This window comes from Mustela putorius, unplaced genomic scaffold, assembly GCF_011764305.1.
Source record: "Mustela putorius furo isolate JIRA1106 unplaced genomic scaffold, ASM1176430v1.1 tig00000139_pilon_pilon_pilon, whole genome shotgun sequence".
In the NCBI taxonomy this organism is placed as follows: domain Eukaryota; kingdom Metazoa; phylum Chordata; class Mammalia; order Carnivora; family Mustelidae; genus Mustela; species Mustela putorius.
This window is the reverse complement of record NW_025421293.1, coordinates 7,718,510-7,732,071: the sequence shown is the minus strand read 5'-3', so window position 1 is coordinate 7,732,071 and position 13,562 is coordinate 7,718,510. Positions and strand designations below refer to the sequence as shown.

The following is a 13,562-nucleotide window of genomic DNA, read 5'->3' as shown; positions in this document are numbered from 1 at the left end:
ATATTTCGCTATTACGAAAAGAATCACATAGATTCTGCCTGGTGTAATTCTGCCTGGTGTAAGATTTGTCTCCTCAGTGACACACTTAGCCTTCCCAGGGGACTGATAGGACAGAGCCAGACCCAAGGGCTCCGCATAGCTCTGATGCCAGGGGGCTCCAGGAGGACGTTCTGTATCTAGGAAGGGTCTCTGGACCCCCACTTAAACCCACACTCCCCCAAGGAAAGGCCTGGAACAATTCTCGCCAGCTTCCTACAGGCTGGGGAGATCAGTCTCTACTTTGGGAGACACCCCGGTCTCCGGGAAATCAGGGTGCCCAAAGCTTGTAGAGGGTCGTCCCCGTGTCCAGTGCCCCGTGTCCAATGCTCCCTCCTGGGCGCACAAAGGGTGGGAGACGTTAATGCTAGAGCCCGGGGGCTCACTCCTACAGGCCTCTGTGAGAGCTGAATTCAGTTGACATGAATTGGTTGGGAAAGGCCAAAATTCCAGGAAGCAGGCCAGCTGTGTCTTCAGTCTTGGACAAATCCTGGTCCTACTGTTTCCCAACTGTGTGGCTCAGCCAAGTCACAGGTCCCCTTCTCTTAACAGCCTGGTAGTGGGAGGATTAAACAGGACGGCCTGCCCAGCCCAGGGCCTGGCATCTGGAGACTTCTGTCAGTGATAGACGTGCACATGATCACCAAGACCTCCAGCAGTTTACTGTCCAGCCCGTTCCACAGACCGGCCATTCCTCGCCGTGGCCCTCACACCTTGCCCACCACGCGGCAACCAGCCGTCTACACTTTGCTCCGCTCCTAGCTCGAGGGCGGGAAGCCATGTCTTGGCACCACACTACTTGTAGCAAAAAAGGAAAGAAGTATTGTTTAAAAGGGTCAGTCTGTCGGTAGCTCCTAATAGCCACGTGACAATGCAGGAGGGACAGACGATACCAAAACTTCACCCAGTGCCCGTGTTCAGGGCACGTACTTAGATGCGCAAGTGCGGGAGCTGGCTCACGTGAGCCTTCCTGAGAGCGGGAAGCGCTGAGAAGAGGCAGGCTGGGCTCTGGAAAGGAGGTAGAAGCTGTGGGGCGGGGGACGGGGTGGAAGATTGGGTTGGAAATGTCCCCGGGGATGTCAGGAGATGCACTTAGCTTTTGTCCTTTACTGGGGGGGGGGGGCACGCAGGATACCGGCCTCCCCGAGGCGCCTCAGAGTTGTAAGAACCTTCGTGAGGTGTAGGTTCTCATTTTTGAGAGAAACCCACTCCCGGTTTGCTAATAAAGCCAACCCTGTGGGTCCGTCCTTGGCACGGCAGACGGGTACATCATGACGCCGGCACCCACGCGCTCGTGCAGTCCCTTACACACGGACTCTCGACTTGGCCATGTAACTGGCTCCACCAGCAGGACATCCACAAATTTTCTGGAAGCAGAGAATTGGGAGGCAAGAGGGTATACAGACTTCTGCAAACTTCTTGACCAGGAACCCCCTTAACAGCTGAAAAGGCACCTGTGCTTCTGCGTAGACCCGTAGGAAACCGCAAGGCCAGTGAGCCATCCAGTTCGCTAGGAGAGCGCCGCTGTACCGAGGAGTAGGGACCCCACACAGAAAGGTGGGCTAGGGCCTGGCAGTGTGTGGGGCCTTAATGGTCTTGGGCTTTATCCCCCCCACCCCAGGCGCTAGGGAGCTGCTAAGGCAGCACAATGCTTGGCGCTCCACGGAGGAAGGGGGGGAAGGGGGAGAGAATTAGCCAGATGAGAAACTCCACCAGGGGAATCCTAGGATGAGGGTCTGACCCAGCAAAGGCAGCAAAGGGAGCCAGTAAGTGGATGTGAGAACCACTGAGGAGGGGGAATCCATGGGATCTGGGGGAGGTGGCAGAGGGGAAGTGAAGGGAGAGCCCGAGGTGACTGACAGTGTCAAGCTGTGTGTGACTCAGGGGTCGACTGTGCTGGTCACAGCAGTCCCGGGAACTGGCTGGGGGAGTGATGAAGTCGGCGAATTCGCCAGCCTGGGGAAGACGCACGGGGGTGCGCGCACTTCAGAGGCTGCGGAGAGAGGGCCCGGTTAGGATGCACATGGCGGGGCGCGGGGCGGGGGGGCTCTACATCGCAGGGGACTAGCAGTGCAGGGGAATAAATAGGATGAAAGAGAAAGTTCAAGGGCGAGATCAGAACCCAGGGCACCCCAGTGACTGGTGGTCAGGGGCCCCCGCGGCCGAGGACAGGTACCGGGCTAGGGCCCTTGACCCCCGCCTTGCATTGGATGCCAGGCTTCTCTCTTGTGGCCTTATTTTCCTGTCTCTCCCCAGCCCTGGTCCAGGCCAGCCCATGACCCACTGCCGTGTCTGAGTTGGACACCGTCAAGTCACACACACACACCACGGAGGTGCAAGCCTCTGGGAAGAGCCCTTGAGAGCCTTTTCTGGAAATCGTTGAAACTTTCCCCCAGAAAACTCTAGGCCCCAGGCCTGCAGGAGACCTGGTTGATTTGACAACTTCAAAGGGCCATTGATCTGTGAGGTCCACCCAGGCACCGCTAAAGGAACTCTGCTCAGGTCAGCTGTCTCCTGGAGAAAGGTCGAGAGTCAAGAGCGGCTTAGCTCTGGCTGGCCAGGGGGATCCCCGCGCCCCTTTCAGTTTCCTAGAGGTGGGTCTTCCCCTGTCCACGCCTTGAGGACTCTTGTAATTATGCGTGCCACACGCGTGAAATTATTTGCAACCCCTCCTCTCCTTTTCGGATGAGACAGTCCAAAGGTGATAAAGAGGGACAAGTGTCCCTTGGGTCCGAGAACTGAGATGGCTCTGGGGGCCACCCCAGCCACCCGTCGCTTGGACAGCCACTTCATCCCTGAACAGTTCACAGTACAAATTTATTCATTCATGTATTTATACACAATACAAACGGTAGGGGACGCCTCCACCCCCTTAGCCAACCAGCGCCCAGATCCAGGTCCTGCCCCAGGAGTCCGCGGTGAGTTCTAAGGAGGCAGGTTCCCGGCCGGATGGAGGAGGCGTGGCCGGGGTGGGAGGCGGGGCCAGAGGAGCGGTCAGAGCTGGGCGTGGCTTCTGGCCATGGGGTGGAGTTGGAGCACGGGCCTGCCGCCCGAGGTTCAGGAGGCCTTTCTCCGCTGGGGCATTGGGAGGGGAATGGGGTCCATCAGCGTCCTACACGTAGGCGTTCTTCCCGTATTTGCCAAAGGTGCTGTCCCCTTCGTCCGAGGCCGCGGGGCGCAGGCCGCCAGTGAGGACAGGGGACCGCATTACGGAGGCCTTGTAGGGGAGCCTGGTTCAGAGGGGCCTAGGTCAGTGGAGGAGCACCCCCCCCATCCCTCCTGCCCCGCCGACGCACGCAACCGCCCTTACCTGGGGGCCTGGTCCGCGTCGGGAGCGCGGCAGCAGCCAGAGCCAAGGCAGAAGCCCCCCAGGATGGCGAGCAGGGAGGCGCTCCAGCCCAGGTAGAGGGCGGGGCCCAGCTCGTACCTGGGGAGAGGAGAGGTGCGGGGCAGCGCTAGCTCTGGCCGGCTGAGGCCCACCCGCAGTCCCCCAGGGTGGGGCTCCCACACTCACTTGGTCCCAGGATACAAGGGGTCAAAGAATTCCTGGGTGATGTTGAAGGCGTACCAGGAGATGGCCACCATCCCACAGAGACCTGCGGAGGGAGAAGAGGGCCACGCTCGAGCCCGAGGCCTGGCGGAGGGGGTGGCAAGTTTCACTCCCTCCCTAGCTCCTGACCTGTCTCCTAGGGTCCCCAAGCACAGCCCCGCTTTCATGTCTAGTCTCCCACACTCTGCCCTTGGCCCCTTCTTTACCTGGCTCTGCCCCACATCTTGATCACCTAGTCACCTCACTGGGAATCTGCCGTCCAAATCCGACCCATCCTGGGAAATGCAGCCGTCCCAGCAGTGGTCCTGCACAGCTGCCCTGAAGCCCCTTCCTCCTGCCTTCCGAAGCCCCCAGAGCCCGTGACACGCCTTTACCACTAGTGCAGTGAAGGCCCGAGGCCAGTGAGACCCAGGACTACAGGCCCAGCCTCACCCCTCTCTGGGGGCTCCTCCAGTTGGTCACCAGAGTTTTCTGAGCCTGTTTCCGCAGCTGGAGAAGAGGGCGAGACCCAGCCTACTCCACAGGTGCGGTGAGTCTGCCCTGGCTGGTCTTCCCGGCCGGGCTGTAAGGTCACTCACCTTGGGGTCTCTCTCATCCCTCACTCATGCCTCTTGAGGCTCCTAGTGGGGCCTCAAGAAACACTGCTGATGGGCGGATTTGTAACTGAGGGACGGGGACAGCAGGAGTGAGGCTGGGTGGGCAGGGGGAGAGGGTAGAGCTGAGCAGGGAGGGCAGGGGTCAGTGTGATGGGAAAGGGGAGACCCTTTTCTCCGGGTGAGCCGGAGAAGACAGGGAACCCCGGGTGCACTGCCACCACAACCCCCCTCCACGACGCAGGGCACACCCGTCCCCTTCCCCCAATTACCAGCCAGTATGTGTAGGGCCCCTGCAGTGGCCGCCAGCTTGGCCTTCCTGGAGAGCTCCATACTCCCAATGTTTACGCAGCGCAGCCCCACGATGCCTAGGAAGAGGCCCAGGAAGCCCAGGAAGATGGCGGTGATCATGAGCGCCCGGCAGGCCTGGATGTACCCTGGGGAGGTGGGGCGCAGCCATGGGTCCCTCAGCTGGCCCCTTGCCCCTCCACGACCGAGCCAGCCCCTGCTCGGGTCTCAGCCCATAAGGGCCCTCAAGTCCTCTCCTTCCCCATCAGGCCCTATTCAGCTGAAGGGGTCCCACGGGCTCCTTCCCAGGAGCTTACCTCGGCCCCCAGGAGTCCCGGCCTCTGCTCCCCACCCCCTGACAGGCTTGTTCCTTGACACTACTGACACGTTGGCCCTCTGTTCTGGGGGTGGGGGGCGTTCTGTGCCCTTGGGATGTCCAGCAGCATCCCTCGCCTTTAGTCATTAGATGTCACTACCAGTCCGTCCCAAGAGGGACAATCAACAGGTCTAGACGCTATCGAAGGATCCCTGAGGGACAAAATCACCCCAGTTGAGAACCTCTGGCCTGTCAGGTCCCCACCATGCCCTGTTGTGAGTTACAGAAATCGCACTGACTATTCCCTCTTCGCTGCGGCGGCTTCTCTCTAGGTCCCACCGGGTGCCTGGCACAGCCCGAGTCAGCCCGAACTGAGCGTTCTCCTGAAGCGACCGGCAGGGGGCAGCAGTGGCCCACAGTCGCTGGACAAGGGCAGTTTCTCCCCGGGAAAGTGGGATGCCGGGGCGCAGGACCCAGCCCAGCCCATCTAGCTCAGGGATGTTGGGTGCCTCGGTTTCCCCTTCTTCAAAGCTGAAGGAAATGGCCACTTTCCTTCCGGGTCCCCATCCCCCTACTCTGTCTTTGATAGTTGCCAAGCGCTCCAAGGACCTTGCTCCCCTTTCCCGGGTGGGGCAGTGCCATTGGTGCTGAAGGAAAAGCTGGGCCTCTGCCAGGAGCGTGCGGAGTGGCCCGGGGTTGGCGGGCAGGAGGAGGACCAAAGTTCTCGCTCGCGGCTACTCCCTCGGGAGTTCCCACCCTCTCCCGTACCCCGAATCCTCTACGCACCCATGTTCATCCACACGCCTCTACCTGGGACTGAACCGGCCCAGGCTTCCCAGGTGGCCCTGGGGGTCAAGGGGGAGATTACCGATGGGTCCCGAGGCAGCGCGGGCTGGACGGGATTAAATGATAGTCAGGAACCCCCTGGGGACCAGAATGGCCTCAGAGGGACTCGCCGGCCTGGGTTCCAGCCCCCTTACCACCTGTGGGACTCTGGGCCGGTTCACACTTGTCCCTGGGGCTTCCCGGCTTTGGTACAATGAGGCCACTAAGAGGCCGCAGAGCCAGGCGACCCGCGATGCCAGGCAGAGCTCCCCTGCCCTGCCCCGCCGGCATGCTCGTGCCCCTCCGTCAGCAGATCCATGTGGGGCCCTGCTTGGGTGGACGAGCTCACAGCCAAGGCCCCCGCCCAAGCCACAGGTGTGGTTGGGGTGGGTGCGGGGGCAGTGGCCGCGGCCGCCGAGCAGGCTGCCTCCAGCATTCCTTCAGGCTCCCCAAGCACTCTGAGCTTCTGGCCCAGAGAACACAGCTTTTATATGGAGCTTGGGGCGGGGCGGGTGGGGGGCACTTGCTTGCACACAGAAAGCCCTGGAGAGAGTGAAGGCATGAGGCCCCCGCTGCTGTCTCAGAAGATTCTGGACATAGTGGGGACACAGAGACCCACCCAGATACCCTAACTCCTCAGAGCATCTCTGGCATTCCTGGGGGATTTTGAGGAGCCACGTTCCACACCCAGCGCTGGCTTTGGTTCCATCCCCTACCCCGCACCCGCAGCAGGGGACCCGAAAGAGCGAGATGGCTCCAAGGAAGGCGTGGGAGCGACACCAAATAGGGTACCTGGTCCCCTACTCTTGGTCTCTGGCTTGGGGCCAACTGACGGGAGACTCCCCTGGGGGGGCTCTGGGGAGCTACTCATAGGGTGAACAGGAAGCAAGAAGGAGCGACAGCCACCAGGGAGAACCTTCTGGGCCAAAAGAGCGGTAGTCTCCAAGCCACCAAGAACTTCAAAAAACACACTGCCCGGGACCGCGGAGCACACACATGCACGCACACCCCCCGACCTGCTTCCAGCGGGACGCTCAGGAGGGGCAGGAGGCTCCCTTTCAAAGGGCCCTTTAGAACTCGCCAAGGCAGTGGGACTAGTGGCCCAGTGGGACCCTGAAGGTCTTCCGTGTCTCATGCCCCAAGATGGGGCATCCTCTTCACCCCGCAGATCCCAGCGCTCCCACACCAGAGCTAAGAGGCAGAAACTGGCTGCGTGCGTACACACGCTGACGTCTCCCGCTAACGCTCGGTGCGCTTGATCCCGACCCGGGAGCATCCGTAAGCCCGTGCTGTGAGGACGAGGGTCCTACAGACGGGACCGACGAAGGCTCCCGTTCTGACCTGCCTGGGGCGCGGAGGCGGTAAACCGAGCCCGGCAGGCGGATCCTGCTGCGCCCGTAACCACTAGGAGTGTCCCGTCAGGGCCGGGGGACACGTGGGACGAAGCCTCTCCCGCACTTCCAGACGCTGCCCCCCCCCCCACAGCCCGCTGAGCCCGATCCAGACCCCCTTTACGGTCTGGTGCCGGAGGCCCGACCACGGGCAGCGCCCACCGTCCCCGGGGGCCTCCCCCTCCTCCAGCCTCCCGCCAGCGTCTGCCCCCTGGCGCTGTCCCCAGCGCCTACCGGAGAGAGCCAGCAAGGACGGAAACTCGCGGCAGTTGGAGACGCCCATGGAGTCCGTGGCACAGCTGAACCAGAGGTTCTCGAAGATGGTGTTGGTGGTGATGACGCTCCCGTGCACGGTGGACACGCGCCAGGAGCTGTGGGACAGGGTCACCCCCAGCATCAGCAGCCCCAGGGCTCCCATGAAGAAGCCGAAGGTCTCCACGGCCAGCGACATGGTGGGACGCAGGGCCCCGAGGGGCGCCGGGGGCCCCAGAGAAGGGGAGGGGCTGAGCCCCGCGAGACCTTGAGGGGCTTCGGCTAAGGTGGGGTGCTAAGGCAGGCTGCGGCGCGAGAAAGGGAGGTCAGCTGCGGTCTGGGCCTCGGCTCTGTCTCCCGGTTTCCGCCCCGGCCCTCTCTCCGGGTTCTCTGCTTCCTGGAAGGTCTGGGCAGAGGAATGAGCCTCCAGCACCAGGCAGCTGTTGACGAAGAGATGGAGGGAATAAAAGAAACAGGCCAAAAGTCCACCCCCTCCCCCAGCCTCCGGGCTCCCCGCCCCAGGAGGGGGGCGGAGAGGACTTCTGGGAGTGACGGAACAAACGGATACGGTCAAGGAGGGGCCCCCCCGGAGGCCGTGGGAGCCAAGGGGAAGCGTCTCTGACTCAGCCTTCATCGGGGGGCCAGAGAATGGGCAGAGAGGGACGTGACAGAGAAGGTGACCGAGAGACCGTGCGTGCTCCCAGACGTACCTTCGGTGTGGCAGAATCCGCGGCACAGAACCACTCTCCTGGATGTTGGTGAGAACAATTTAGGAGACGCAAAAGACCTAATGTTTGGGCCCCATCTTTCCAAGGTAGGTTAAGGCTGCATAAGGGAACAGGGCATAGGCACCGTACCCAGCGCTCTGGAGTCCAGCCAACCCAGACTCAAACCAGACCCAGCGTCTCCCAGAGCCCTGCGAGCTTGCTTCTGCTTCTGTGAACCAGAACTAGCTTCCTCACCTGTGACCCCAGATCAGAAGCTCCCCGAAAGTGTGAACTGCTCCCTCCTTGGTACCCCCCCCCAGGCTGGGGTGAGGCCACCAGGGGGCTGCCTTCCTCCAAACTTCAACTTCCTGAACTTAAACCTCCCCTCTTGTTGGGCTGATCTTCTGCCTCTCGGCACCAAGCTTGATCTTGCTGCCAAGGGCCGTCGAGGGGGATAAATCGCAGGCCCAGAAAGTGATCCCGTCGCTAATCTAAGCAGCTCAGTTATCAGAACTGTCACCAGCTCTATTAATTATGACGGATTAGAAACCTCCGGGTCCCCACCCCACACCAACGCTGAGCACCTGTCCTGGCGCATTTCCTGCCCCGAGGCCGCGGCCAGGACAGCTCGGGTTCTCCTCCTGCAAACGCCACAGGGGCCCAGTCTCCGGGGGCCAGGGGCCGGATGCTACCCCCAGGCAGTCACCCAGGACATGGCTGAGCCAGAGTGGGTCCCCCTCTGCCCCCCTCACGGTATCAGGCTCCCGTGCGCTCCCCTCAGCTGCCGCCTCCCCAGGCCCCCCAACCAGGCTGGCTGGGCTGCGGAACGAGAGGTATGCAGTGAAGCAAGACAGGCCCGGGCTGAGCCTGGCACCGGGCGGGTGTGGGGCAAAGCCGGCTGGGTGGGGACTGGGCTCCGACCTTCCGTCTCTGAGCCGACAGTCGGGATGTCCTGAGTTTGTACCTTCTCTCAAGAACTCTGACAGACTCCGTGCCAAACCCCCAGGCCTGCCCCTGGGCAGCGGCCCATCCCCCAGGAGGATGGCGAGTGGGGAAGGCAGGAGGACAAAGAGAGGGAAGGGCGGAGGTTTCGGAGGAAACTGAATGGGGGGGGCCCTGGTGTGGAAAACTCCACGTGCTGCGACGCAGCTGTGCGGGTCAGAGGAGACCGGAGACATAAATCCTGGCCTGTCCCCCCCAGCTCTGCCCTTCCCGTCTCTAGTCAGATTTCTCCCAGGACTCTTACGCCACGCAAAGGCCTCGTCCCCGTCCCCTGTGCCCGATCTGCTTTGGGGGTGGGGGAGGAAGGAAGGGCGTGGGGTCTGGGCAGCTCGGCGGACAAAGGCGCACCCCACGGCGCACCCCGGCGCACCCCACACCAGCCGTGGGGCACAGGAGTAGGAAAGTGAGCAGGAAAGGACCGCGCATGACCACCACCTTTGGGCCCAAAAGAGCCCACCCCTTCCTCACCACGGACACAGCAGTTCCCAAGCCAAGGCTGTTTTATTTACACTCCTCCTGGAGCACATGGTTTGGGGCTACCGGACACATCTCTGGGGAAAGGAGGCTGAACGCCAGAGGGCAGTGATGGGGCGCAGAAGACCGGGACAGCCAGGACGGACGGGTCCCCCCCTCTCCGAGTGTCCTCCACAGGCTCCCACTATCCTCGGGCAGAGGCGCGGTTTCATTCAGGATTTGGACTTGGACACAGCAAGTCCGATGAGTCCAGCCAGGCCTGCCACGCCCAGGGCCATGCCTCCAACAATGGCCATGCCCACTAGGCCATCTGGGGAAGGGAAAAGGGAGACTGTCAGGAGCCCGGCCCCCCCAGGGACGCTGCCCAGCACCTTCTTTCTCCCGGCCCGAGGCGCCTCAACAGACGTGCCTCCTCCCCCGGAGTCATGAGGTGAGGGCCTCGGGCTTGGAGAAGGGCCTGTGAGGCACTGAGCAGCTGCCTGGAGAGGAGGGCGTCATTCAAAGGGAGACCAGAGAGCCCAGGCCTGGGGAAGGAAGAGGACTTAACCAAGAGCCGAGAGGCACGAGGGGGCCCGCGAGCAAGGGGAGTGGGCGGGGGAGGGCAGAGGGGCAGGGTTCACCTTTCTTCATGGCCTTGTCAATGAGCCGTTCCAGTTCCTTGGCCTGGTTGTTCTGGGGCTCCGTCTGCAGCAGCCCCCGCACGTACTTCAACGCCTTCTCGTATTCCTGCTCTCGGGGAAAACACACCACGCACGCCCCCGCCTCAGCATCTATGGCTTCTCCTGCTCATCAGAGGGGCCTTCCCTTCACCGGCCCCGGGGGCTCCTCCCTCCACCTCCTCCCCGACTCCAGCCCCACCCAGCGGAGTAGAGTCCACAAACAACCCCAACTGTGTGGGGGTGATAAGCTGGGGGAGATAACAACCCGAGGCTTGGGGCTGCACCCCAACCTGAGGTCACCTTGCTCCCCACGACCTCAGCAGCTGGAATCTGTCTCTTGCCTTCCGCCAGCCGACTCTCACCCTGCACCTCTGTACCCCCCACCCCCGCACAGCCCTCCTCAGCCTTCCTGGCGGCCAGGGCTCTGGAGGGCCCCCGGAGGAGCGGCGAGCTGGCGCTGCAGCCCACCCCGGCAGGGTGCCGTGGGAGAAGGGACGCTCCGCCTTACCTTGAGCCGGTAGTTGCCCACGGCCAGGTAGAAGACATAATCCCGCTGTTCCTCTTTACTCCCTTTGGGCAGCAGCTCTGCAGAGGGCGGAAGCAGAAGGGTGAACACCGCGTCTCTCCTTCTCTAGCGCTGGTGTCCCAGACACCCCTTCCACTCTCCGAATCCCTGTCTGGTCCTGGCTGGAAGGCACCGTCCTACGCTTCTGTTTCAGCTCCGGTCCCTCCCGGCGTCCCAGTCAGACCTCGGGGGCGGTACGGGCGCAGGCTGCCAGACACCCGGCCGCTGCTGTGCACCCTGGTCTCAATGCTGCCGTCTGCTCGGGCTCATCCAAGGGAACCGAGGGGAAACCGAGGCGCCGGAGAAGCCAAAGACCGCTCTCCTCACCGCTGGTCCCTGCTGTGCGTTCTCACTGCAGCCATCCGCGGCCCAGACTAGTGTTCGAGGAAGTCTGCCCTACCTCCCCCTTAAAATAAAAGATCAGCTCGAAACCCATCTTCTTAAATGACTTAACCTGATTCTTTTCTTTTTTTTTTTTTTTTAGATTTATTTATTCATTTGACAGACAGCGATCACAAGTACGCAGAGAGGCAGGCAGAGAGGGGGAAGCAGGCTCCCTGCTGAGCAGAGACCCCCGATAAAGGGCTTGATCCCAGGACCCTGAGATCATGACCTGAGCCGAAGGCAGAGGCTTTAACCCACTGAGCCACCCAGGCGCCCCCACCCGATTCTTTCTCAATTTAGTGACTTCCCAGGGGCCTATGTGCTGAGCTGTACACTATGCAGTAGAATTTGTGGCTAAATAGTTTCGCAGGTGTTTATAAATCTCCCCACGTGTCTGTTCAGTCTCCTCCACTGGAACTGGCAACGCTTAGAGACCCCATCTACAGCTGCGCCGAGCTGCAGAGGGAAGCTGAAAAATCTGAAAGAGCCAAACGGGCAAATGCAGGGTGAGGTTATTTGCATTAGAAAAGATTCTTATTTTTATCGACTGACAATGGCCATCCTTTGCTAGCACGCTGTTTGCCTGCACATGATTACCTGGCCAAGAAAAGGGGGTAGAGGGAACAGAGGAATTTAAAAGTCAGGTATTGTGGCCTCTGACAAACGGTGACCCATCCAAAACCAACAGGAAATAGGATTCCAGTGAAAACAGTCCCATCTGCCCCCAGGATCCGGGGCCCGTCTTCCGTACTTCTTCCACACCGCCCTCATGGAAGGTTTTCAAGAGCTGCTGAATAAGCAACATGGTGAGGCCAAAGAGCAAGACAGGAGCTTCCAGTCCTCACTCAGCCGCTAATTCACGAGCTGTGTGACCTCAGACTAAGTCACTCTCCCGGTCAGGCTACCAGATCGCCAGAGGCCAGCGGGACTGACATACGCTGGCAAAACAAGGATGGGGTGGTAATTAGCCAAAAGCACACTGGGAGAAGCCAGGTGAAGGGGCAGCCCTTTGTTGCAATAACTGCCATGTCGAGAAAGAATCCTGGGGCACCTGGGTGGCTCAGCGGGTTAAGCCTCTGCTTTCGGCTTGGGTCATGATCTCGGGGTCCTGGGATCGAGCCCCACATCGGGCTCTCTGCTCCGTGGGGAACCTGCTTCTCCCTCTCTCTCTGCCTGCCTCTCTGCCTGCTTGTGATCTCCGTCTGTCTCTCTGTCAAATAAATAAATAAATAATATATTTTTTTTTTAAAAGAGAAATCCCAGCACTGGAGATGGAGGGAGTGAACGAGGCCATGGCAGCAGCTGGGAAGGGGAGGGTGGGGTAGCCTAGAAACTCACCCTCCAGCAGTGCGATGCCTTTACGGATGTCATCGTTGTACTTGCTTCGCACCAGGCACCAGGCATACTCAAACTGCGTGCTCTTGGACACAGAGCCTGCTGCCTTCTCAGACTGAAATTTCTTTTCAAACTTCTGCCAAGGAGAGGAGAGGAGTCATTTAGAAATGAAGGGGCACACCGTTCTCTACCAGGGCCTACGGGTTAATTCCTAGTTACACCCCATCTTCCCCAGTCTCTGCCTCATTTTCCTGGCGGGTCTTGGCATCTGGCATCCCAGGTTCCTCTAGCTTCATCCCTGGGACCCAGACCCAGCGATTCTGCTGCTTAGCGACGGGCCGTCTCCTTGGACAGTAACCCCGTCCGCTTCCCTCCCCCTAGTGGTGCCGAGCGGAGATGCCACCTGGTGGCGGCTCCAGGCACCGCTCCCGAAGCAGCTGACCCCAGAGGCTAAACAGTAAACACGCTGTCAGAACTTCTCAACAACCCACGCAGCTGCTTCCCCCAACCAGCCCCACCCTGTTGGGCCTGGACCTTTTCTTAACTGCAAATTGGGAGTAAAAACAGTGCCCACACTAGCCCACAGAGCTACAAAGACTGAGATATGGCCTGCAATGCAATTAGCACCGTGCTGCATTCAGTGAGTAATATAAGAAACTTCATGGTAGTTGCTATATTCCCCCCACACACACTGAAGGAACAGAAAGTGTCCGCACCCTGACCTCCTAACTCCTCCACGCACCCAGCACCTGTCAGTCTTTCAACGCCAGACCGCAGGCCCCGAGTCTGGGGCGTGTCGGCGCAGAAAACTACAACTCCCATTAGGCTACTGGACAAAGTAGAGCCTCTGGGCAGGGGCCGGACGCTGCAGAGGATGCCGGGAGCCGTAGTTCGGCTTCCCTAGGCAAAACTGATGCTGGGTTGAGGGTCTGGCCCCAACCGGACGCTCCTCGGGACCCGCCCGTCGAATGTCTCCTTTCCCTCCCTCGAGGCCAGGCCTCACCAGCAAGTCATCCACAGACACCAGGTCGTTCAGTACGGCCTCCATGGCCGCCGCCCCTGCAATCTTCACACCTAGCTCGCTACTGTGCCACCGTCTCCATGGCCTACTGGCGGAGCTGGAGAGCCGCTTCCGTCGTCCGGCGGAAACCGGCCCCCTCCCCGTCGCGGAGCCAATCACCTCAC

General features: G+C 60.9%; 2 protein-coding genes and 1 long non-coding RNA gene across 5 annotated transcripts; 1 reads left to right on the top strand and 2 right to left on the bottom strand.

Moving 5' to 3' along the window:
* Positions 1-2,834: 2,834 nt before the first annotated feature.
* Positions 2,835-7,488, bottom strand: CLDN15 (claudin 15). 2 transcript variants are annotated; one of them, XM_004761592.3, is made up of 5 exons: positions 7,234-7,488; positions 4,452-4,616; positions 3,551-3,632; positions 3,347-3,463; positions 2,835-3,266 (listed from the first exon to the last, which is right to left on the bottom strand). In XM_004761592.3, exons 1-5 carry the CDS (start codon positions 7,448-7,450, stop codon positions 3,149-3,151), a joined length of 699 nt encoding a protein of 232 aa, XP_004761649.1. In that variant the 5' UTR covers positions 7,451-7,488; the 3' UTR covers positions 2,835-3,148. The 2 variants fall into 2 exon arrangements, with proteins under 2 accessions (XP_004761649.1, XP_012916487.1); XM_013061033.2 differs by having other exon boundaries at positions 4,452-4,547.
* A 402-nt stretch (positions 7,489-7,890) lies between these two features.
* Positions 7,891-11,093, top strand: LOC106006713. Of its 2 annotated transcripts, none has more exons than XR_006605240.1 (2): positions 7,891-8,009; positions 10,729-11,093. It is a non-coding gene; the product is annotated as an uncharacterized LOC106006713 (long non-coding RNA). The 2 variants fall into 2 exon arrangements; XR_001180986.2 differs by having other exon boundaries at positions 7,931-8,065.
* Positions 9,443-13,558, bottom strand: FIS1 (fission, mitochondrial 1). Its single transcript, XM_004761591.3, has 5 exons — positions 13,381-13,558; positions 12,381-12,513; positions 10,602-10,678; positions 10,055-10,160; positions 9,443-9,744 (listed from the first exon to the last, which is right to left on the bottom strand). The coding sequence occupies exons 1-5, from the start codon at positions 13,423-13,425 to the stop codon at positions 9,647-9,649; spliced, it is 459 nt and encodes a 152-aa protein (XP_004761648.1). The 5' UTR covers positions 13,426-13,558; the 3' UTR covers positions 9,443-9,646.
* Positions 13,559-13,562: the final 4 nt, after the last annotated feature.

Excerpts from the sequence above, each read along its gene's own strand:
- FIS1 (XM_004761591.3), bottom strand. The coding sequence starts at position 13,425 with ATGGAGGCCGTACTGAACGACCTGGTGTCTGTGGATGACTTGCTG. Across the intron at positions 12,514-13,380 it reads TGTCTGTGGATGACTTGCTG|AAGTTTGAAAAGAAATTTCA; the intron begins GTGAGGCCTGGC and ends TCTCCTTGGCAG. Across the intron at positions 9,745-10,054 it reads TGACAAGGCCATGAAGAAAG|ATGGCCTAGTGGGCATGGCC; the intron begins GTGAACCCTGCC and ends TCCCTTCCCCAG.
- CLDN15 (XM_004761592.3), bottom strand. The coding sequence starts at position 7,450 with ATGTCGCTGGCCGTGGAGACCTTCGGCTTCTTCATGGGAGCCCTGGGG. Across the intron at positions 3,633-4,451 it reads GGCCCTACACATACTGGCTG|GTCTCTGTGGGATGGTGGCC; the intron begins GTAATTGGGGGA and ends CTCCCTCCGCAG. Across the intron at positions 3,464-3,550 it reads CCCTTGTATCCTGGGACCAA|GTACGAGCTGGGCCCCGCCC; the intron begins GTGAGTGTGGGA and ends TCCTCTCCCCAG.